Here is a 24,688-nt window from a genome sequence, read left to right on the forward strand (position 1 = left end):
GCGGTGAAATTGACAAGAATGTCAGCTCCACACCAATGTAATAGGACGCAGTGTCTACATTGACACTGCATCGCCCAAACGAAGCAACAAAATCTCGACAAGTCTAGTTGAGGTGGTTTTATTTTGTCAAAAAAAATGGCACTTTTGTTGGTGGGGGAAGGGGAAGTGATTGCAGTGTGTACACCAGCACTGCAGACACAGCACTGCTGGCTTTTGTTAACAAAACTCTCTAGCGTAGACCAGCCCTTAATCATTTTTGTTGCCCTTCTCTGTAGCTTTTCCAATTCTCATATATCTTTTATGAGATGGGGTGACCAGATCTGCACACGGTATTCAAGGTGTGGGAGTACTAGGGATTTACTCCTAAACATCCTCTATTAGCACCTCAATCTGGGACAGTTCCTCCAATTTGTCAACTAAAAATAATGACTCAGGTGTGGGAACCAACCTCACATCCTCAGCCATGAAGACCGATGCAAATAATTGATTTAGCTTCTCCACAATCACCTTATCTTCTTTGAGTGCTCCTTTAGCACCTCAATCATACATTGGCCCTATTGATTGTTGGGCAGGCGTCCTGCTTCTGGTGTACTTAAACATTTATTTGCTATTAAGTTTTGAGTCTTTGGCTAGTTGCTCTTCAAATTCTTTTTTGGCCTGCCCAATTATACTTCTATACTTGACTTCCCAGAGCTTATGCTCCTTTCTATTTTCCTCAGTATTGTTTTACTTCCAATGTTTAAAGGATGCCTTTTTGCCTCTAACTGCTTCTTTTACTTTGTTGTTTAGCCCTGGTAGCACTTTTTTGGTCCTCTTACTATGTTTTTTAATTTGGGGTACATATTTAATTTGAGTCTCTATTATAGTGTTTTTTTTAAAGTTTCCATGCAGCTTGCAGGCATTTCACTTTTGTGACTGTACCTTTTAAATTCTGTTTAACTAACTTCTTCATTTTTGTGTAGTTCCCTTTTCTGACGTTAAATGCTACTGTGGTGGCGTCTTTGATGCTTCTCCCCTTACAAGGATGTTATATTTGATTACATTATGGACACTATTACCATTCGGTTCAGGCTTGTTCACTTCTTGGACCAAATCCTGTGCTCCATTTAGAACTAAATCAAGAATTCCCTCTCCCCTTATGGATTTTAGGACAGTCATTGATGGCATTAAGAAATTGTATATCTGCTTCCCATCCTGAGGTGACATGTAGCCAGTCAATTATTGAAATCCCTTATTCTTTATTGAGTTTTCTATTTTTATAGCCTTTCTAATCACGCAGAGCATTTCACAATCACCATCACCATCCTGCTCAGATGGTCGGTAGTATATCCCTACTGCTATATTCTTATTACTCAAGTATGGAATTTCTATACTTAGAGATTCTAGGGTACAGTTTGATTCATTTAAGATAACTATTATATTTGACTCTATGCTTTCTTTCACATATAGTGCCACTCCCATACTCGATCTCTGGGGCACCATGATTTGCTTTTATTGAATGCACACATATGTCACTTGCCCACAAGGCAGGTAATCATACATGCTGCGTTCTGTGCAATGAATTGGATAGCTCCCACTTTGCTACTGGATTTCTGCCTGCATTCTCTTTACTCCTGCAGCTTTCTTTTTGTTGGGGGGGGAGGGGGTTTGTCTGTTTTTTTATCTTGGGCCCCCGGGAGGTGTTGATCGCCCTAAGTTTATAGAATGTTAATCAGGTGCATCTAGCTCTCCCGCTCTCTCTCTAAACTCCCATGTTAGCTACTCCTATTCACTAGGATACTGGGCTAGATGAATCACTGGTCTGATCAGAGCTGGTCAAAAGTGTCTGAACAACTTTTTTTTAAATTGAAAAATGGCCTCTTTTGGAAATCAAAATCTTTTGCAAAAAAATTGTCCACTTTCAAAAATGTTCATGCCAGTTTTAAATTATTTTTAAATTTTATCATAGAATCATAGAATATTATGAGTGACTAACCTCAACTATATCATCTGATTTTAGGTAACCCATTCCAGTGCTTCACCACCCTCCTTGCTTTTCTTGCTTTCTTTTCTTTTTCCTTTTCCTTCCTTCCCCCCCTCCCCCTTTTTTTCCTCTTGCCTTTCATTTTCCTGTCATTTTCTGAAAAGATATTCAGAAATTACTGGGGAAAAAGAGAAAAAACTCAGGATAAGAGAGGAAATAAATAAATAAATAAATAAACGGAAAATGAAACCAATAAACACAATCTTAGCCTGAGACAGATACCTAGTAAGCTTCAGCTTGAACAGTTTCATTTTGGCAAAACTATAAGCAATTGAAAACAGGGTCTTATAATGGAAGCATCAAATGATTTTAATTGTAGGTGTTGCTACCTGCCACCTGTAATAAATATCATTCACTGCAGTGAGTATTAACTTTGCTGAGAAAAACACTAGAATTATTTATAAATGAATTTCCCTCTATCCCTGACACCAGTTGCACTATTAAAATGCCTTTTTAATTGGCAGCACGACTCAGAACCCATATGGGATGTCCCCAAAGTTGGCATGGATACAGGTACCCCATCAACTCTCTAGCTGTAACACCCCACTCATTCCTAGCCTCTGATAGCACTTTCCTCTGAAGTCCACGTAATTCCCAATTTTCAACATCATCCATGTCTCTTCCTTCTCCTGTCCTAACAGCATCAGACAGGCACCACACTGGGCAGTAGTGAAGTCTCGCCTGTGCTCCCATCACAAACTATTCAACATAATTGTGCACTCAGCACTCATTAGCTGGAAGCACCAAAGTAGCTAGCTGTCACTGGCTGACAATTCTCCCCCATGATTTTATCACATCTCAGATTCTGACACCTACAGATGTTCCTGGATTAGTGTTAAAGGACTGCGCTGCAACCCTACTTATAGCAGCTGAACTAAACATTAATCAGTGCTCTGAAGTATTAAGTTTGTCCACAGAACAATTATAAGATGGGTCATGGCAATACAAGCTTCTCCACCCTGCCTGTCATTGGGGCTCACCTGTTTTTTGAAGGAGCCACCTTTGGATTATTTGAGTTTCCAGGATTAATCAGACTGTGCCTTGGTTTTTCTACTGAGGTTGCTAACAAAGTAGTAATTGGGATAATGGGGTTTCTTGGTCATAGGGGGGGCGGATTGAGGACACATGCCATGTTGGAACTGGCTGAGAACATCCATTCCTTACTCAGAGATCTAGGACCAGCCTTCAATGTGAGTGACAAGAGATGCTCACTGAGCTTTCACTGTTTCATTTCATGTGAATCTCTGCTCCTCCATGATGGAAATTTGGCTTCATGTGGAATGTGGATGAAATGGCTCTTTTTGCATTGACATTTGCATCAGTGAATGTTCACATTTTCCACGTAAAAGCCATCAGCATATGAAATAGACTCATTTTTACTCAGTGAATTCATTTATTCAATAAATTTAGCAGTATTCTACCTGAAAATGGGTCCAGCTTCAGGTGTGTAATAAAATGAGAACGTCACAGTCCTTTTGTAAGGACTCTGTGGAACTATTTGCCTTTACAAAAGAAGCACATTTTACAAGGTCAGCCCTGAAGTGAGGCGTGTCTCATGACGGAGCCACACAGATGCATCGAATTCACCCTCTGCAGAGGGTCAGCACAAAGACTAGGCAAGGCACACTTACATCCTCAAAATAGGGTGTATATCAGACATCAACAGCACCTACTCCTTGCCTGGCCTTCGGCCCAGGAGTGAATCTCATCTCAAAGTGCATAGCCCTGTTCATTTTCATAAGGATTGTAATGATCTTGAGGGTTCATTAACAAATAAACTATTGAATGAGCAAGGCATAGAACTTTAGTAACACAGAGGGGAGTGACGCCCAAGTGTGCAAGCTGGGAGCAGTCATGTTAGATCTGATGTAGGGCACATCTCCCAATTCACACAACACTGTCCCATGCTAGGGAGCATCTCTAAATCACAATCTTCTACAAGCATCTCTCTACAAGGATGTGGACCTTAATTTGTGACTTGACTTCCTCTTTCTTGGGTGCTGGGAGGGCTGGGTGTTATTTCAAATCAGAGTATAACTAACATCTCTGGTGTGACCTCCAATCTCCCACAGACTGAACAAAACCAAACAACCTTCAAGACCAAAAGAGCTCCTGCCAAAAGGATAGACAGTATTAGGGTCCTCCTCCATCTTTGCAGTTCCTCCAGCATCCAGGGACCCCTCAGGAGGCTCCCAGCTGTCACTAGTCAACAGGTCAGGAGCTAATTCCTGCATTTGATTTGTCTAAACAGCTGTGAATCCAGCAGCCTGACAGAGAAACACTGCAGAAATGATCCAGCAATATGTAGGTCAACGTTGTGAAACATCAAAACCAGTGAATTCAGGAAGAGCCAGAGAAAGAGAGAGAGTTATCAGCTCAATCTGGAGAGGCTAGATAAATAGATTATCGAGTAACGCAGAAGTCATGAGTCACTTCTGATGGACATTCTTCATTTATATCACATGTATGAGATACATACGTACTAGGAAACATGCATCAGTTACCTTATCAGAATATATAGACATGCGTGTTGTCAGACCAATGACAGGAATCCTGTAGAAGCCAGCTGTGTATGATACAGGTGTTGGTGTTAGGTGATCATTTGGAGCAGGTGGGTGGCTAACTAATATTGCATAGACCTGTAGGACACAGGATACATGATACAAACATTATTTCACAGGAGCAGAATGATCATGAAGTGCCAATTTCCTTTTCTTTTCTGCACATGAAGTAGCCAAATGCTAACCTGGTCAGGGCATTCAAACAAAAGGAAATATATTAATAAAACAATACAAAAGCAACAGGGGTCATGCTGTTGTTTGGTATGTGGGGGAAGGGGTGTATGGAAAGGCTGCCTCTCTCCTTAGACTGAAGCCCTTACCATTAGGAAGCGATGTTTGGGGTTTCATCTTAATGGAAATGCACTGTTTGGCTGCTTGGCAAACTAAGCTAATAACTCTCGTGGATTACAGATTAAAGAGAAACATCTATCTTACAGTCACACTATGTAATGCGATTTATTTAACCACACATTTAATACTCAACTCTAATTCCCCGCTGAGGGCTATTAGGAACAAAGTGGTCAGCTGGGATTGCGTGCGCATGCGAGAGGAAGAGTCAAAACACAGAACAAGTCAGCCCTCTGTCTGCTAAGCATGCACATAGATCAAAAAGCAAGGGGAGGGAGGAGAGGCACATGGGAGACTTCTCAGCACTCAGGTAAGGACGTGAGGAAGCATGGATAAAAATATGTCTTAGCAGATGCTTTCTTTCCTCTCAGCAAAGCAGGGCTGATGTGATGGCCAATATGACAATATTATTTTCTATGAAATCACTTTTATAGCCCATAAATGTACCTGCACTTGACAAACAGTAGGCCAGATCCTCCACTGGTGTAAATCAGTGTAACTACATTGAAGTCAGTGAAGCGAGACCAATTTGCACCAGCTGAGAGGATCTAGCCCATACAGTGAAACACATTTTCACACTCTCTGTCGCAAAGCCTTTACAGTCTGAGAGTCTGTCCACACTACAAGCAGAGATGTGACTTCAGCATGTGCAGAAATACCCAAGCCAGCTTTGATCTCCTTCTGCCTGGAAGAAATGGGTTTTGAGATGGGGTTTAAGGAAGGCAAATGCACTTGGTGGGAAGAACAGGGAGATTCTTCCAGTCACGGGGGAGGGGGCGCAGCATGTTAGAAGGGGAATAACTGGATGTGGAAGGAAGAGAGGACAGGAGGAGTAAAGCAAGAGTTCTGAGACGAGCACGGAGCATGAGCAGAGGAAGGACAGCAGAGATGGGGCTGTCGGGCCCACAGCTGAGAATGAGGAGCTGACACTGAGTGCAGCCAATGCAGGGATCTAAGGCTGAGGCTGAAGCTGGCTGAGGGAGATGGCATTAGCACCAGCATTTTGGCTGGACTGACAGGAGAAGCAGGAGAACAGAGTCTCGAGTGGCAATGGTCAAGGCAAAAGGTGATCAAGCCATGAACAAGGGTCCTAGCAGAGAAAGATGTTAGGAAGGCAGGGCTGGGGCTGCATTAAAGAGCGCACAGCAGCAGGACATAGTGTGAGACTGGAAGCTGGGGGAGACACAAAAGGAACAGGACAGCTGGATAAAAGCCTGAGAGTGGAATTGTCAATGGGGGTAGAGCAGTGTGGATGCTGGAGAGGCGTGGGAGGGAGGGAAAAGAAGAGAAGCAGCAGATCAGATGTAGAAAGTTGGAGCTGTCAGCAAGGCAGCTGGGAAGGGGAGGATGGGTGGCAGAGAGGAGGAGAGTTAGCTCCAAGGGGAGCTGTCACTGAGAGAGACAGAAAGAGGAGGGACTGAAGGCAGAACCTCACCAGACAGAGGGGAGGTTGAGGAGCTGTGAAGCTGATGCAAACTGGGGGAGATTCGTGAGATTGCAGAGTGGTGGAACAAAGGGCTTAATCCTGCCAGGGGGCAAAGCTTCCTCAACTCCAGCTGGCTGCAGTGGAAGCTGAGAGCACCTAGCGTTGTAAATGGTCCAGCCCCAAGAGATGGGGAAAAGCAGAGCAGGAGGGAGTGCCTGGCACAGTACAGAAAGCAGCACGGACCACGGAGGAAACGGAGAAGGATGCGTCCCTTTGACATAATTGGGAAGGGTTCAGTAACTCTGGCCAGGGAGGAGTCAGAGGAATGGCGAGGCTGGAAGCTGCTCAAGCCGGGCAGTTCAGCACTGGGGTATCTCAGGGTATGTCTACACTGCAATTGAACACCCACGGCTGGCCTGTGACAGCTGACGCAGGCTCATGGGGCTCTGGCTGTGGAGACATTTGGGCTTAGGCTGGAGCCTGAGCTCTGGGACCCAATCCCCCCAAAGCCTGGCCACTGAACCCAGCAGACTCAGCCCCATGAGAGTCGCTGTGCATTATTCACGGCAGCTGCCGACATAACATGGACATTTTGCTGGGATAGGCGTGTGTAGGACCCAGGGGTCTTGAAAGGTGTCTTGTGGGAGTTGGTGACCATTGTAGCTGTGGAGATCTGTCTGCGTGTTTTGCGTCTGTTATTATGGCAGGGTCTGGTGCCACTTTGAGTTGGTGTGTCCCGGCATGCGGCGAGCCTGTTTCTGATGATGAACTTGGTGACGATGGGGCACTGCTTGAAGGCCACAAGGGGGGTTGGGAAACATTTCTTTCAGGATGGGATCCCCATCGAGTAGGGGTTTAATTGTTTAATGATACCTCCTATGGGTTTCAGTGTGGGGGGACAGGTGACAACTAGGGGTGTGCAGTTGGTGGAGGTTTTTTTCTTCTCTGTATTAAAGCAGGTTCTCTTGGGATATCTGGGTGGCCTGTTCCTTGATGCGATCTACTTCTCTGGTGGAGTGTCCTTGTTTGGCAAAGGTGGTTTTAAGTGTATTAAGGTATGTCTCCCAGACTTTCTCCTCAGAGCATATTCTGAGTGCCTGGCTGTAGACAGCAGATTTCTTGGTGAGTTTGGGGTGGTGACTGGGTCTGTGACGGTAGGTGTGGTGATCCATGGGTTTCTTGTATATAGTTGTCTGTAGGGTTCCATTGCTGCAGCTGACTGTGGTGTCCAGAAAATTGATGCTGGTGTGGGAATGTTCTAGAGAGAGTTTGATGGATGGGTTGTGGTGGTTGAAGTTGTGGTGGAAACCGATGAGGAAGTTCAGGCTGTCTGTCCTGATGATGAATATATCATTGATGTATCTCAGGTATATCAGTGGTTTTGTGCTGCATTTTTCCAGAAATTTTCCTCAAGGTGGGCCATGAAGATGGTGACATGTGGGGGAGGCATCCTGGTATCCATGGCTGATCTCATGGTTTGGACAAAGAGTTGTAGAATGTAAAGTTGTTATGGGTGAGGATGAAATGGGTGAGTTTGGCAATGTGTTTCGGGTGGATTTCTGAGTGTTGTCCATTGTCTTGTAAATATTTGAGGCAGGCAGTGATGCCATCATGGTGAGGGATGTTGGTGTATAGAGAGGTGACATCCATGGTGGCAAGGATGGTGTCTGAGGGAGGTTGTTAATGTGGAGTTTCTTGAGGAAATTGGTTGTGTCCTGGAGGAAACTGGCCCTTATGTGGTGAGTCTGAGGACAGTTTCTATGAGTCCTGATATTCCTTCAGTAAGAGTGCTGTGGCCAGATATGATGGGGCTTCCTGGGTTCCCTTATTTGTATGTCTTAGGAAGCATGTAGAAGGTCCCTGGGGTGGCTTCATAGGGACTGACATTATAGAGTTTCTCTTGGAGTTGTTTAGGGAAGGATTTTATTATAGCCTTAAATTCCTGTGTGGATTGTGCTGTGAGGATCCTTTTTGAGTTCTTTGTAGTAGCTGGTGCCAGAAAACTGTCAGCTGGCCTCACTGATGTAGTCATCATGGTTGAGGATGACAATGGCACCCCCCTTGTCTGTGGGTTTGATCACTATCTGGTGGTTGGATTTCAGGTACTGGATAGATAGATAGATAGATAGATAGATCTTTCAAAGAACCTCAAATCCCTAATTGCACCCTAATTTACCTTCAAAACTATGCCCTTTTGCCTCATTAGGACAACGAAAACAGCCCCTTTGCTACTCTTCCCTCTGCTTCTTTCACTCCATCCCCCTCCCTACCTCTCCCCCTTCCCTCTGCACACCCACCCTAACCCCAGGGGTACATGTGCTTAATTTTAAAAGTTTAAAATGTCCAGGATAGTATCTCTCTCTCTGTGTTCGTCTATATGTGTATGTATACACATATGCATGTATGTATGTCCGTATGTGTTTGTGTGTGTGTATGTGTGTTTGGGTGTTGTGAGGACTGTGGGTTGTTTGGGCAGAGAACCCAAGAACTGCCGATCCCCCAAATGTGAAGAAAATGGAACACTGCAAAAATGAGCATATAACATTTTTTCTTTGCAGAAGCATATTTTCTTTAAAGCATATTTTACTTTAAAAATTATGTAGCAAATATAACTGTGCCCTGCAGAGTTATTATGCCAAAGGAATCTTAGTTCTGCTTTAACAGCCAGCCTCAGTGCATCCGTAGCTATGGTGTTGCTACAGATGCCTCCACAGTACCTTGTCGGTGCAGGGTGCAGAGCCTAGGCAGGCTGGCAGGGGCTTTGAAGGATTATTTATTTTTATGTTATACCATCTATGCTAAGCTTTCTTTGTGAATTAAGAGAGAAATGTGCAGTTCCCCTTTCCCCACCCCTTCAGTAATGGATAAGCAATAGGGTGCTTCTCTTCTGCAGCAATTAGAAACCTAGTGACAGTTGGAGAAGAGGAAGTCCATGTCCCGTATTCATCAAATAATAAAGAAAATCCCAGAAAATGATGTGCTGGAGGTTAAATCCTTAATCTGCTCATCTACAAACTAGGGCTAAATAAACAGCCTCCTGCTAAATTCCCTAAAAATAAACACAGATCCTGCTGTGCCTGCGTTCTGCTGCAGTAGCAGGAGAAATCCAGGCATCACTGCGAGGGAGCCTGGGCTGGATGAGGCTCTGGCATTTGTTGTGTCAGATAGCCCTGCCTGGCCTTTGGAAGATGGTGCAGTGGGAACCACAGGAGGGGTGGAGGATGAAGAATTGCTGCTAAGGGCCCCAGCCACAGGCCAATTGCTTTTATTATTTGACAGCATCAGCCTCTCACACACCGGAATCTGCCTCAATGGCATCTTCCAGCCATGGAAAAGACTGCATATCCCCTTCTGCTTATTCAGCCATAGCCACACCTGCACAGATGCCTTATACATGGCGCAGAGGACGAAAGGGGCAGGTTTGCCTCCTATCCCCACAGTGCAGTGCTGTGCCATCACAGCTGGGGAACGTGTTTCTGGGAAATGGTCAATTTGATGAAAAATGCCTTTTGGGAGGCACTGAAATTATTGGTCAATTCAGATCAAATGTGGTGAATAGTGCTGGCTGGAACAAAACCGGGGGGGGGGGGGGGGGATTCCAAAACATTTCAACTTTTCATTTCCACATGGCATTTCATTTTGAAAATTAGGTAACATTTTTTAAAGGGGTGAAAATACTTGAAAAATGACCCAAAATGAAATAAAAAATGGAAAAAAAAATGTGTCAGGTTGAATGAAACGTTTTGTTTAACTCAAACCTTTTATTATTATTATTTTTTGCCGTTTTGTTTTCGTGAGGAAAAATGAAAAATTTCGGTTTTGGTTCGAAATGAACTAATTTTTTTCTGGGTTTTTGGTTCAGCCCCTGAGGTGTGACAGCCTCAGCCAGCGTCAGCTTCTGACAGCCGGCCTCTCCGTGTGCGTGCGAGTGTGTGTGTGTGTCAGCTCCCAAGAGTGGTCATGGAATCCCCTTAATTGAGGGGTTTAAGAACAGAATGGACAAACACCTGTCAGATCTGGTCTCGGTTTACTTGGTCCTGCCTCAGCACAGGTTCCATGCAGCCCTACATTTCTATGAGTGTGACTGTATATGTTTGACAGAGAGAGAGATGTTTTAAAAGATTGATGCATAGTATTTAATTAAATGTTTTCTTAACACTGAAGGTTTATGGAGCCATGCAGACAGCTTAAATCACTTCTGCTTGAGCCATCAGTGATGCTGAGGCCTGGGGGTTGAGAATTAGTTTGTTTAATGTATTATTTTTAAGGCCCAGATATTTGAAAAAAAAAAAATCCCATCGCTTTTATACCGGGCATGGGAACGGAGCATGTTTAAATGCGCATGTGTGTGCATGTGCATGTGCATGTGCGTGTGAGGCCCATGTGTGAGAGGATCTAAACGCTCTTATATAAAAAGCTGCAATGCAGTCAGCTAAAGCTTCATTGGAATTCAGCAAGGCAGCAGCTCGTGGGGGAGGGGAGATCATGTCACACAAAATGAGGCCACCCGGAGCCATGTATGAGCACTGAGGCGCTGCTTGGGCATGGCGAGCGGCTGTTCCTGCCTGTGCCAGGGCCCTGGCTCGCTGTCACTCAATCCCCAACACAAGAAGAGGCCCAGATTGCCGGAGCACCACTAGAATCACCATATTTAAAAATCAAGCAAACGCAGGCCCGCCACCCCAGCCCACCCCCAGCTCTGCAGTGACGCATTCCTCCCCACGGCGGTGCAAATATTTTACGTATAGGTGATAGTGCCATTGATTTAGTGGCAATGAAGGTCACACTCAACGTTTGCATTTGAAAATCAAGTCAAAAGATGGTTCAGGGTCTTCTCATTGGGTGCACCCAGAAGTGTATTCATGCTGGGAACAAAACTAAAGGGCTGGGGGCATTTTTCAGCTTATATCTGAATTTCTCACAGTATCCTCTGGCATCTCAGCACCATTTCATTATCAGCGTGGCTGTATGCATGTTTATTTGCCAAAAATATGAATATATTCATTTCGGAAGACCCAGGTGAAAAAATGTTTTGCATTTATTTCTCTTTAAATAAAACTTTGCCTGGATATAAACCTGTATATAGCAAAGCCACGCACATGAAAGAATATTGAGCCTCTCCCCAGGAGACAGGAAAAACAATAGACAACTCTGGGTGGTGTTTTGGTTACCTACCTCTGAGATTTCCCATACAGGATGTTAAAAAGCATCAGAATTATTCACAATGTTAGCGATTTACCTATTGATATGAACTGCCTGTGCTTACAGAGCATAGACCACAGACACACTCACACACTGTACACACACAGAGACATCCAAGCACACACACAGACATACAACCCCACCCCCCCACACAGACATACAAACACCCCCCACTGTACACATACAGAGAAAACAATCACACAGACATAGACCATACACACAGAGACATACAACCATACACTGTACACACACACACACACACACACACACACACACACACCTCGCACATCACTCACACAAACATCAGCCCTTTCCAGCCGGTCCACAGGGCAGCTACACATGCAGATATCCCCTGCCTCCCCCCTCCATGCACTTGGGAGAATGGGAGGTCAGGTTCCCTGGGTTAACACACTGCCTGTCCAGGCTCTGGGGCCAACTCTTCGCACAGGTGGCCTGTCCTTGCCCTGATCAGTGAATCCAGGCCCCCTTGACAGTGAGGGGCTGGCGGGGTGAGGATGGGGCTGAGGGGGAGATGGCTGGAGGGGGGGATGACGGGCTGGAGGGGGCGAAGGCTGGACGGGGGATGGCTGGAGGGGGGTGGCGGTTGGAGGGGAGATGACTGGAGGGGGCGAAGGATGGACTGGGGATGACGGGCTGGAGGGGGCTGGAGGGGGCAAAGGCTGGACGGGGGATGGCTGGAGGCGGGTGACGGGTTAGATGGGGCTGGAGGGGAGATGACCGGAGGGGGTGGCGGGCTGAGGGTGGGGATGGCTGGACGGGACGAAGGCTGGAGGGGGCTGGACGGGGGATGGCTGGACGGGGTGGCGGGATGGAGGGGGCTGGAGGGGGGATGGCTAGAACGGGTGGCGGGCTGGAGGGGGGATGGCTGGACGGGGCGAAGGCTGGAGGGGGTGGCGGGCCGGAGCGATGGATGGGGCCGCGGGCCGGGTGCCGGGTGCTCGGCGCTGCCCAGCGGCCGCTGCGCTGGAGGGGCTGGGGGCTGGGGGCGGCCCCGGGTACCTGGCCGGAGATGAGGTCCTCGCAGACGGACAGGGCCATCTGGATGGCGTTGGGCTTGTGGGTGACGGAGGTGGCGTTGAGCTGGATCTTCCAGATGCCGGGCCGCTTGTTGGCCTGCCCCACCGCCTCGCGGAAGAGCTGCTCGTGCTTCCTGGTGCTCAGCACCGCGCCGATGTTGACGATCTTGGGCTCGCAGCCGGCGCGGGCGAAGGAGAAGGAGACCAGCGCGGCCAGCAGCAGCAGGCGCATGGTGCTGCGGGGCCGGGGGCTGGGCTCGGCGCCGGGGCCCGGCAGCCCCTGCCCGGCCGGCTCAGGCCAGCCCGGCGCCGCCGCCGCCGCCGCCGCCCCGCGGGGCTCGCCCCATGGAGCCGCCCGCCGAGCCCGCCGGCCGCGCCGCGCCAGCCCCGGGCGCTCTCCGCGGTGCTGAAAGGCCGGCGCCGCCCAGCCCCGCGCCGCGGCCGGAGCCCGCCCCGGGAAGCCCCCGGGCCCGGGGGTCGCCACCAGCCCGCCCGCCGCAGAGCCGCTGCGCCGCCCGGCCGAGCCCAGCCGAGCCCCGCCGGTCCCGGCGCTGCCGCGCCACGCCCCAGCCGGCTGCGGAGGCTCCGCTGCTCTCGGGAGGGGGGGCGCCCGCCCCTCTCCGGCCCCCTCCGCCCGCTGTCCTGCGCCGGGCACCGACACAGCCCCCCCGCCCGGCGGGAGACGCTGCCCAGCCCCGGGTCGCTGCCTGCCGGGAGCCGCTCCGAGCCCGCTTGCCTCTGCTCGGCTCCTGCCGCTCTTCCCAGAGACCCCGGCTGGCACCAGCCCCACAGCCGGGCTCCCCCCGCCTCCGCTCCGCAACGCAACGCCCCGCTCCCAGCCCCAGCCCCAGGAGGCTCCGGGACCGGAGCCCTCCTGATGAGGTCACTGGGCGGGTGGGTGGATAGACAGACAGACAGACAGACAGACAGACGGAGCCGGTGTGTGCGGGGACGGACGGGCTGGTGTGTGGCTGACTAGCTCGATCGATAGCTAGCTGGCAGGACGGGGACAGACCCACAGCTCGGCGCTGTGGTCTGGGGAGAGGCAGGGGGGGACACCGCTGGTGCGCACGGCTACAGGCCGGCCCGTCTATAGACCGATCCCTGGCACTCGTTCTGCCCTAAACTCCTTCACCTCGGGAATTAAAGTGGGCTCGGTGTGCCTGCCAGCCCCCGAAAGCCGTGCTGCTCCGGGGATGGGGGTCCCCCCAGCACTTGGCTCTCCTGGGTTGCTCACCCAAGTTCTCTAGGCTCGAGGCGAGTCCGGCAGAAGAGCTAAAGGAAAGGGGGAATGGCAGGGGACTAGCAAGGGATGTGCTTTGGCTTCCAAAAGGTGTGCACCCCCCCCCCCCCACACACACACACACTCACTGTAAAACACTTTGCACTGCTCCAGAGGACACAGGGTTAATGCACACTTAGGGGGCCAAGCTAAGAAAGTGCCTATCCACAGCACAGCCTGGGGCTTGGCAGACAAACAGGCCATCCCATGGTGTCAGGGCAGAACCACAGCCAGGGGCCAGGCTCTGGGCGGTGGCACCTGGAAATTGGTTGGGTTGTTTTGAGGGTTTCGCAGGCCCAGAGTGGCAGTCTGGGGATTGGGAGGGTTTCTGGAGGTGGAGAGAACCGGGGCTCTTGGCTGACGATTATTCTGCCCTGGCCCAGCTTTACCAACCGTCCCATGCCACCTAGATCCTGCCTGCTGCTTCCCAATGGGACGACCAGGTGAGAAGCCAACCCGTGGGAGCTGTGTGGCCCATGAGTGCCTGTGCATGGCCTGAGGGAGGGTGGGTGCCTGCAGTGGAGGGGCAGGAGGGTTGCAGGCGCAGAAGGGATTAGGACAGGAGGTCAGGTCTTTTACAGCCAGGAGGGAGCATTGGTGCAGGTGCTGAGGGCAAAGAGGAATGGGGAGACGAGGCCATGTGCACTCAAGGCTCCTAGGCAAGTTAAGGGTTAAGCCCTAACACAACCACAGTAGAAAGCAGAGTGATGCTGTCTTGTGGAAGCCCATTTAATTCTGTATTGATCTGGGACTCACTGCCTGCCTTTTTACAGCACATTTTGTGCGCTGCATATTCCTGTTCCCTTGGCGGGACACAGCTGCATGAGGTGTCCTGTGGGCAAAGGCCCCTGGATCTGAAGGGTTCCTCGGTTTGCAATGCCTCTGAGCAACACGTGAGGGGCACCCTTTAAAAAAATGGGGTTGGGTGAATGGAGCCCAGAGAGAATTAGTGTGAATGCGGGAGGGGAGTAGGCTGAAATTCACCCCAGTGCAGGGGGCAAGCCCTAGGCCTATACACCTCTTAGCCATGTAGGCTTACGGGAGACTTACCTGGTGCCTAGCTTTGCACTGGCCATCTGACCGGGGGGAATGTTGCCCTCTGTCTGCTTTAGCTAACCGCTGGAAAGCCAGCTGGAGCATGGAGTAATTGGCCCTGAATGCAGGGCTCCCCAAGTGCCGTAGCATTTTGGGGTGAGCCAGTGAAACCATTTTTCTCCCCTTTCCCCCCTAATGTTTGCTCAGGGCCACTCTCAGGATCCCAGGGTTGTCCAGTTAGGGGCTATCTTGGGGTGCCCTTAAACTCAGCTGACTTGTTTGGGTGGGGGAGGTTCTCTGGGCCACCACTAGCCTCCTGCCACAGGGGAAGTGGGGCGCCAGTGGTTTGTGCTGGGTTCATCCTCCTGAAAGTGGGGCTGAACTGACAGTTCTTCAACGGCTGCAGTCTCAGCTTAGAGATCGAGGACTGACCGGGACTGGAAGCCAGACCACCCTTTCACCCCAGGAGCAGCTCTCTGCAGGCCGAGGACGAGGCAGATGGGCAGGTTAGTTAGTCACAGCTTGTTCTCTGGTTCCATGGATACCCAGGACTCTGCTTTCCGGAGCTGTCAATTTGGCACCCTGCAGCTGCAATGAATTAAAAGAAAAATGTGAATCCAGGAGAATGCAGAGCCCTGCTCTTCTAAATGCATGGGCCAAATGCCATCAGCCTCCGCACCGTATACCATCCAAAACAGAGAGCAACAGGAGCACTGCAGAGAAAAAAACACCTCCAGATATTTTTACATCAGTCATTTCCAGAATACCGCCCCAGCCCACCGCGCTGCTCCCTCAGAACAAATGAGTGGGAGATTATTTTCCCCAATGCAAATTTTTCTGCTGACGTCTTTAAAGGGCAAGTTGCTATGGAAACAGTTTTGCCAGCGTCCCATGTTCTCAAAATGTATTCGGCAGAAAAGGCTGAAGCAAAATGGCCTTTGTGTAAAGATGCACGATCTGGAAGGTGGAGGGAAGCGCTGCTGTAAGGACCCTTTCCAGGTGACGGCCCACACTGCCCAGGCTTTGGGGTGCATTCAGCCACGGAAGAATGCACACAAAGATGATGTCAGCTATGGTGTTCCCAGTCAGAAAACAAAGATGGCCCCTGCTCAGTTTAATCCCTGCCCAGCTTTGTGTGGAAATGCATACAAATCCCAGCAGCACTCTCAGGAACGCACTAAAGGCAAACCATGCACTAGGGACACCGAGTCACGTTTTACCCCTTGTGCTATTTCTGCTCTTCAGAGCATGGACATGCGGAGCTTGTGACATCCTGAACAGCTCTTCCCACCCAGCGTGCCCGGCTAGATGCCGTTCAGATCAATTCGGCTGTTCTGAACTCCAGGGGAGGCAAAGGATGCAGGGAAGCAGCTGGAACTGCACTGTGCATCCAGATTGCAGGCAGCTGATTGTATCCTTCTCTTCTAGCTGCGTGGGGCACTTGTTCTTCGGGACAAAGGCCACGTATTGACAGGGGTGCGTACAAGCCCTCATCCTGAGCAGAGTCCCAGAGCACCGCAGTAACAGAGCTCTTTCCTGTGCCAGTTCTACATGAAAAATGTGAATCTGAATGAGCAGAACGTGCATATTTTAACACAGGGCGTGAAATTCAGGGCCCAAAGAACCAAACAGTGACCGACTCATCCAACATGGGACAGCTAATGACACCCAGTGAGTCCACTCAGCAGCTTTATCCTGTGCCAAATCAGAGAACCCAGAGAGCGTGGCAGAGTAACAAAAGTAAGAGCTGACCAAGGCTGGGGGTACACCAGGACAGGGAGGAAAAGGCAGATCTGGGAAACATTATCCACCTTGCCTTCACTTTCCATATAAACCCTCTAGCCCCATTAGCTTATGGAGTCACATGCAATGCAAGGGGAAGGAGGAGGAGTCCCCAAGGATCCTTTCATGCTGCCCATGAATCCAGCATGGACATGCCAAGAGAATGGGGCCTGTCTTTTGTTTCTCCCCTCTGGGCCGTTCTCTTCTTCATGCCTGCAGAGATGAATATGCCCGGCAGACAGCATTCCAGTGCCTGCTTCCCTCCCAGGCCGTGTCTCCAGCTGAGTTGCACTCTCCCTGCATCAGAGAGAGGTGAGATCACAAAGTGCAGAAGGCATCACCGCGTGACACCCTGACCTGCTGTGTCCTCCAAGTCTTTGATCATTTGAAGACACCTAGGTGCACCAGGGGAGTTTTCTCAGCATGGCACTTATGTAAACAGCAGCCCCAACCACAGCCACGAGCTGGTTAGCCTTGTGGGAACAGTTTGCAGAAAGTGCAAAATCTTTCTTCCTGCCCCTGCAACCGCATTAGCCACTCAAGGTGGTTGTGTTCGCTGCCTGTGTGACTGCTTTACTGGCTCTCATCAAAGCTGTCTCAGCACTGATTTTCGGTTGAGTTACAAACACTTAACACACTGACACACCAGGGAATGTACAAGAAGATGCATGGCAGAGTCCCATTCTTCATGGCCAGCAACACTTGGAACAAACATGCTGGGGACAACAGTATGCAAATAACATTCATGCCAAAGTTCCCCATTCCCTCTGCACAGTGTAACTCCTGATGCAGGCTGGATGTGTGGGACCAGATCCTCAGCTGGGTAAATTAACATAAATAGATTCATAGGTTCCAAGGTGAGTAGGGACCATTATGATCAACTAGTCTGACCTCCTGTATAGCACAGGCCAGAAAACTACCCCAAAATACAGCAGCTCCTACAGCAGATATTTTAGAAAAACACCTAATCTTGATTTAAAAATTGCCAATGATGGAGAATCCATGATGACCCTTGTTTAATTGTTCCAGTTGTTAATTACTCTCACCATAAAAATTTACGCTTTATTTCCATTGACTCATCAATCCATTGACTTCAGGGGAACAGCTGAGGATTGGGTCTGCTCTGCTGCAGCTGTGGATAGAGCAGGGAAGAGGCAGGAATTGCTTTCAGATCTTCAGCTAATTTTTGTGAGACAATCTCCATTGTGCCTGAATCTTCCAGCCCGGTTCAGAGTGCTGGGGTCGTGTTCTGGCTAAAGCAATCCTAGCACGAGGCTAGAAGCATGTGGCAGGGGGAGACACCTGCTCTCTGCACCCCAACAACTCCTCCTGCATAGCCCCTATCTGTCTAGAGCCCTGAGTTTAGATAGGAGAGGTAGAATGAAAAGCACAGCACACCCCCTCTGAAGGGATGTGCAGGTATAAAACTCTGTCTTGGAAATCTGGTAAAGCATGAAGATGGAAGGACAGATTAGAGGAGCTCCTCTGAAAATTATGTTGCCAAATTTGAACATTTTAGCTATTTGGTTTAATCAGGTCAACAGGAATGTCTGTTTAAATGTAGCTTATAACATCAAACCAACAAGACAAAGGAAACCAGGACCAAGACTCTCAACTCACCATCAATGACATACGTTAGCCACTTATTTTCTTTCTTTGACAAACCACTCCTGTCTACAAACCAGCCCTCAGAAAATGGTTGGCTGCAGATTACTTAAACAAAATCAATTACAATCTATTGTACTTCTATAGTGGCTTTCCTACCCAGGGTTCAAAGTACTCTGAAACACTGGGGTGAAATCCATCCCTGCACAGAGGACCAGCTGAAGTCCCGATGGGCTGGAGTGGGTCGCAAATGCAGTACAGTTCTTGGGCTGGCTCATTACACAGGAGTGAATTTTGCCCACTAATGAATTAAGCCTTACAACCCAACTCCCATCTCCATTTGACAGGTATGAACCTGGGGCACACAGAGACGTGACTTCCTCTAGGTCACAAAGAAAGTCAGTTGCAAAGCCAGGGACTCCATAAAACAATACAAATATTGATGGTTTATTGTATAAAGACCACTGAGTTACTAAGTAAAACATGGGCCATCTGGATGCGATGACATTTTTACAAGCAGCCATAATGAATAGGGCTTAGATTTCATTAGTGCGCACGTGAAGAGTTCCAGTTCATACCAAGTTAGTAGTAGTGCAGGGCTATTTCCATTGCTACTATTTCCATGGCTTGTTTATAACTGCCCATAGTCCAACAGAAACAAGATGAAGGAATTTCCCTAGTTTAGCTAAGGAGTTAAATTGCCTGGCTTAATTGCCAATAGCTCCAGCTGAAAGTTTGGGTCAGTGTGATACCAGCTGATCTGACAAGAACTAATCTCATGGAGGATAAATCCATCAATGGCTATTAGCCAAGATGGGCAGGGATGCAATCCCGTGTTCTGGGTGTCCCTAGCCTCTGACTGCCAGAAACTGGGAGTGGACAACAGGGATGAATCACTTGATGATGGCCTGTTCTGTTCATTCCCTCTGAAGCACCTGGCACTGGCCAGAGTTGGAAGACAGGATACTGGGCTAGATGGACCATTGGTCTGATCCAATACAGCCATTCTTATTAAAACAATTCCCTCAGAGAAGTGGCCATTTTCCAGGAGGCCATCAGCTGTGTGCAGTTTTGGAGGCGGTTAAAACAGGGGTCACTACTCCAGGAACTGGGGAGAGTTTCTAGAAGCCGGGGAAAGGAATAGGTCAGGGTCCCGTCAGACAAGACTTGTGACCTGCCCCCTATTCCCAGATGATGGAACCTGCCCATTTCTCCCAGACATGCACCCTTCATTCAGCCTGCCTCTGTTTCCCTGCCTCACATCACCATGATCATGTAACGTGTAGATTGCAGCTGCACCAGGACACCAGCCAGTCAGCATCCCATCGTGCCAGGCACTGTACAGACACACAATAAATGACAGAACCTGGCCCACAGAGCTCACAGTCTTGAGACAGTGGGTGGTTCTCAATGGTTCGGGGCTCAGAATCCATTTATAAACCTTGATAGGCTGTTGTGACCCAGTGAATAGCTTTAGTGAAAAAAACAATTGGCTTGTTGAATATTTCTTACCCCGGATACATAATCTACTCATTGTCAACATTCCACCACGGCTCCTATCCCCCGGGGCTGGCTGGGCTCCGCTCCCCGCTCTGGGCATTACAGGTTCACAGTGCAACTCAGGTTTGGCCCAGCTGCCCCTCTGCCATGATGACCATGAAGGCCAAATTTGGGTGAGTGGCATAGTGACCCGGCAGTCATTGTGATGGAGGGGCGGCTGGACCAATCCTGGGTGGTGCTGTGACCTCATGCACCAAGTCACATCACCCAGAGTGGGGAGCTGAGTCCAGCCAGCCCTGTGGGACCAGGACGCCGGAGCTGCCATTATGAGGTGAGTGCCAGAAAGGCTCTGCAACACCCTGCAGCCTTCCTCCCGCAAGGGCAAGACCCAATCCCCTCTCCCCCGGTCCTCCCAGGCGAGCCAGTTTGGGGGCGCAACCCATGGAGTGAGAAACCCGGGTCTAAGAGACATGATGTAAGGGATGGGCAAAATGGACAAAGGGAGTGGGGGAGATGAGTAAGAACAGCAGGTGGTGTGCATTGCTCAGCCAGTCAGGAGCAGGGACCACGACTTGCCTCTGCCTAGCTGAGTTCAGCTGAGTTTGAGGAGACCTTGAAGGAAGATAAGATGGGAGCTTTATGGATTTGGACAGGGAGATTTTCCCACTTGAACAGTGCAGACTGGGAGAGAGACCAAAAGTGCTGGTGGGCGAAGCGGGCAATTGAGGCCGGCATTATTGATGCAGTGAAGGCAGGAGTCAACCTAGCAAAGAGAGAGCAGGTTGGATAGCAGGATGGGTCTGGGCTGTGAAGGGCTGTAAGGTAAGGACAGGAAGCTTGGGTTGGATGGGGTGGAAGAGGAGGAGAGACTTGCAGAAGGGGTGACATCATCAGAGCAATGAGCTGAGAAGACAATCCTAGCAGCAGCAATTTGAACGGACTGGAGGGGCGTGCGGTGAGAGGCAATGAGGCTAGAGAGGAGGAGGGTGCAGTTGTCAAGGTGCAAGATAATCAGGATTCCTGGTCATGAGGAAAGAGAGGAAAGGTCGGATCTTGGAGATCTCGTGCAGGAAGAGGTGTCATGAACTTATCACATTCTTTTTTGAACCCCGTTATAGTCTAACATACCCCGGCAATGAGTTCCACAAGGTGACGGTGCGTTGTGTGAAGAAATACTTCCTGATCTCAGTTCTGGTGCTACAGAAGCTGGGAGGGAATTGCAGGGAAAGTCCTGCTTGCCCATGCAGTCCTGGTCTGGAGCATGCTCAGAACAGATAAATCTTTGGAGATTTTTGCTGCCATTCTCTAACAAATCTCTACTGAGCATGTGCAAATAGTGATTTTCAGAGGCTTATCATCTGGCCAGCTTTGTGTGGATTTTTATGAAGACAGCAAATTGACCATCTCACTGTCCAGACCCTGCCAAATTTCAAATCCCTGCTCCAAAGCATGGAGGAATTAGAACTTCTTAACTAAACAATTGTAAGAATTGTTTAACATGTATTTGTCTTTAACCTGGGTCACTGAAACCATTTTGCATCAACTTTCCAGAAATAAATCCAGTCTGACTGGATTGGACTTTGAGTTTGGAGAATTTCAGCCCAAATGGTTTGGCAAAGTTACAAGCAACTGAAAACGGGGTCTTATAACTGACCATGTTGTGTTAAGTTTGATTGACTATAAGTGGGTCCGAGACTCAAAGGTGTTCACGTGATCCAGTCCCTGTACCATAGCATAAACAGTTACAGTTGGTTCAGGGTTTTGAGTACAGAGACTTTAGCCTGATTAGTCCCATGGCAACAACCACCATTAAATATCTTCTATTAACGAGCCAGAGAAAGTAGGACAGGCTGGTTAAAAAGCATTGAACTGTAAATTATTTTTTAAAAGATTTTAGTTTAACAATATCCCTTATTCCCCTTCCGTTTAGCTGGAGGGAGTTTTTGTAGAGACACCCCACCCTCATTAGACAGTTTGTGAGATGATATTTAAAATGGTCCTTTTGGGGAAGAAAGAAGAGGTTAGTTGAGATGGGCTGGAGCTGTTCTTCTTACTGTTGTTAATGTGTGATTCTGTTTCCTTGACGACAAAAAAAGACAAATACGAAAGGGGAGAAAATAGAGCAGCCAAGATAGAGAATGCAGCTTCTTTAAGTAACGTCCCTTTGGTGCTTTACTCCCGGCGTGCACGGGCGTCATGCACTTTTGATTGGAGATTTTTCACTCGCACATGCAGGCGCTTCTGATATCCTCGCCCCGAGGCGATATCAGGCTGCCCAAGCAAACTGCTCTCTGTTCCTTCTCGGGTAACTTCTGCTGATACTACAGCCTGTTCCAGTGTCACAGCAGTGATGATGCACAGGAAATCTTGGCTGCAGTTGTCTGGCTTCCCCAGAGAGGTCCAGAATACAGTACAGATCTTCCATTTGATGGTCTGAAGTTGTTTGCGGAGAATACCAACGAGTTGTGCATGCTCTTAAAGACTCCAGGGCCACATTACCCTTGTTAGGGATCTACACTCCTGCGAACAAAAGACAATTCAGTTGATTGAAAACAGCTCAAAGATCCTGCTTGATGCAATTCTGTGGTTTTCAGAGACCAATGTAACCTCTTGGAAGAAGACATACGTTCCTCTAACCCGCCCAACACAAGTTCACAGAAGGCTTCGTCCTTGAAGAATCAGTTTTGACAGGATGGTCGAGGGTTTGGACCCTGTCTTTCTCTTAGCCTGTCAGCTACAATGATTTGCCCACCTCCCACTATCTGGAGACTGATTCTCCCATTTCCAACAAGCATGGGAGCGTGTCACCTCAGGCAAACAGGTGATGGAAATATCATTGAGCTATGCCATCCATTTTACCTCCCTCCCTCGCTCCTCCTCATTCCCGTTCCCCATCCTCCTTCAGGGACCCTTCTCATACATTCCTACTAAGACAGGAGGTAGAGTACCTTCTTTGTTTAGGAGCAACAGAGCCAGTCCCCAGTCAGCACAGAGAAAAGGACTTCTACTCCAGATAATTTCTTAGACCAAAGAAAAATGGTGGGTGGAGACCAATCTTAGATCTCAGACACCTAAACAAATCTGTGAGGTCTCAAAGGTTCAGGATGGTGACTCTGGCAGCTATAACTCCTTTAAATTCAGGCGATTGGTTTCTGCTCTCGACCTTCAAGATGCATGCTTCCATACAGCAATACACTCATCCCACAGAAGGTTCCTGTATCTCTCTAACATCCTGGCTCTGACATGGCTACAGCAACGCTGCATAAAACCATCAAACCTTGGCCGCAACATTCAAGGGAGTGCCCAAACTTCACTCAGAAACAATCTTCAAGTTCTAGGTCACATGGCAGCTTGCATTTTGTGACAGATCATGTGAGATTAGGCCTTTATTGTTTCCAGGCATGACTCAAATCAGTTTACTCACCAAACAAACTGGTGTCAGTTCCTCAGCAGATCAAACACTCCTAGACTGGTAGAAAGCTCCTCACAGTGTCAGAGCAGGGGGTCTTCTTCCTCCAACCGACACCAAAGGTGCCCTGAACTAACTGAGCTCAGAACTGAGTCAGGGTTGTGGGGGTTTTCCGGTTGTATATGTTACACTATAACTATATCTGTAGTAACAGTGAAATATGGACAGATGGCTGAAAACAGGAAGTGTTAAGAAGAACACACAAGGTAGCAGCGATGAGAAGTGAAGTGATGAAATTTGTCTTGCCAGTACCCGTGCACTCTGAGGTCACTACTGACTCAACCGGCAGCTCTCAGCCTGTAAAGTGAAACATTGACACCAGGGACAAAACTGGATCTACATCAGAGATGTAAATAGGACGAAAAGTACATCGAAATGGGATTCACTTGCACTGGAGACAGTGAATACCCGCTGTTATGTGGTGAAGGCCTGTCAAATAACAGCCTAAAACCATCTCTTCTGTGCAAACACTTGGAAAGAAAACAAACAACACCAGGACAAACCACCAGAATTTTTCAAGAGGACGCGGGCGCAGCTAAGGGCGAGCAAGGAAGGTTTACGCTCTGCTAATATTAAGGCTCTTGAAGCCTCATACTTAGTGAGCTGGAGAACTGCGAAGTCAGGAAAACCTCACACAGTAGCAGAGGAACTAACACGACCAGCGGCTGCAGACACGGTAAGCACTATGCTTGGAGAGAAGGCCCCAAAATGAATTCAGTTAGTGCCATTATCAAACAACACAGTGTCACATCGAATTGATGACATGGCCAATGATGTCCTAACTCAATTAGTGAACCATGTCACTACCAGCCAGTGCTTTGCTGTCCAGCTGGGTGAATCCATGGACGTGGCAGGCTTAGCTCACCTTCTGGTCCACATGCAGTACATTGGGGAAGATGCAATACAGGAGGAGATTTTGTTTTGCCTGTTGCTGCCTACCAGAGCCACAACTGAGGAGATTTCAGGCTGCTTGACAGCTTCATGAATCAGCATGTTATCACCTGGTCATTGTTGGCATCTGCACCAATGGAGCAAAGCCAATGATGGGACACGTATCAGAGCAGTCGCTCCCACTGCGATGTGGATGCACTGCAGTACGCATAGGGAAGCACGTGCTGCCAAAAGCACGCCTACCAACTTGAAGGAGGTGCTGGACAATGCTGGGAAAGTGGTGAATTTTATAAAAGCTCAACCCTTGAATTCCAGAATCTTTTCCGCTCCAGGTAATGAGAGGGGAAGTGAGCACATCAATCTTCTGCTCCACATGGAGGTTTGACGGCTGTCAGGGGGCCAGGTCTTGGCACGTTTCTTTGAACTTTATTCCGTTCCCACTCTCACTGACTGCATGACATGGCCTGGCTCTCTCGTCTGGGCTGCTTGTCAGATATATTCTGTCACCTGCATGAGCTAAATCGCAG

The 24,688-nt window shown here is 48.8% G+C and overlaps 1 protein-coding gene across 7 annotated transcripts in view; it reads right to left on the reverse strand.

Moving 5' to 3' along the window:
• Positions 1-12,868, reverse strand: part of GRIN1 (glutamate ionotropic receptor NMDA type subunit 1) — a 58,611-nt gene extending 45,743 nt beyond the window's left edge. For all 7 annotated transcript variants that reach the window (XR_010922236.1, XM_067561493.1, XM_067561488.1 and 4 more), the window contains exons 1-2: positions 12,581-12,868; positions 4,528-4,662 (exon numbers count right to left, since the gene is read on the reverse strand). Coding sequence is in view for 6 of the 7 variants with exons in the window: in XM_067561493.1 (XP_067417594.1) it covers positions 4,528-4,662; positions 12,581-12,829 (384 nt within the window). In the remaining variant the exon portion in view is untranslated. The remainder of the gene's footprint in view (positions 1-4,527; positions 4,663-12,580) is intronic.
• Between the last annotated feature and the right edge of the window lie 11,820 nt (positions 12,869-24,688).

Source organism: Emydura macquarii, unplaced genomic scaffold (assembly GCF_026122565.2).
Source record: "Emydura macquarii macquarii isolate MOO-44397 ecotype Brisbane River unplaced genomic scaffold, CSIRO-AGI_Emac_v2 contig_2417, whole genome shotgun sequence".
NCBI lineage: Eukaryota > Metazoa > Chordata > Testudines > Chelidae > Emydura > Emydura macquarii.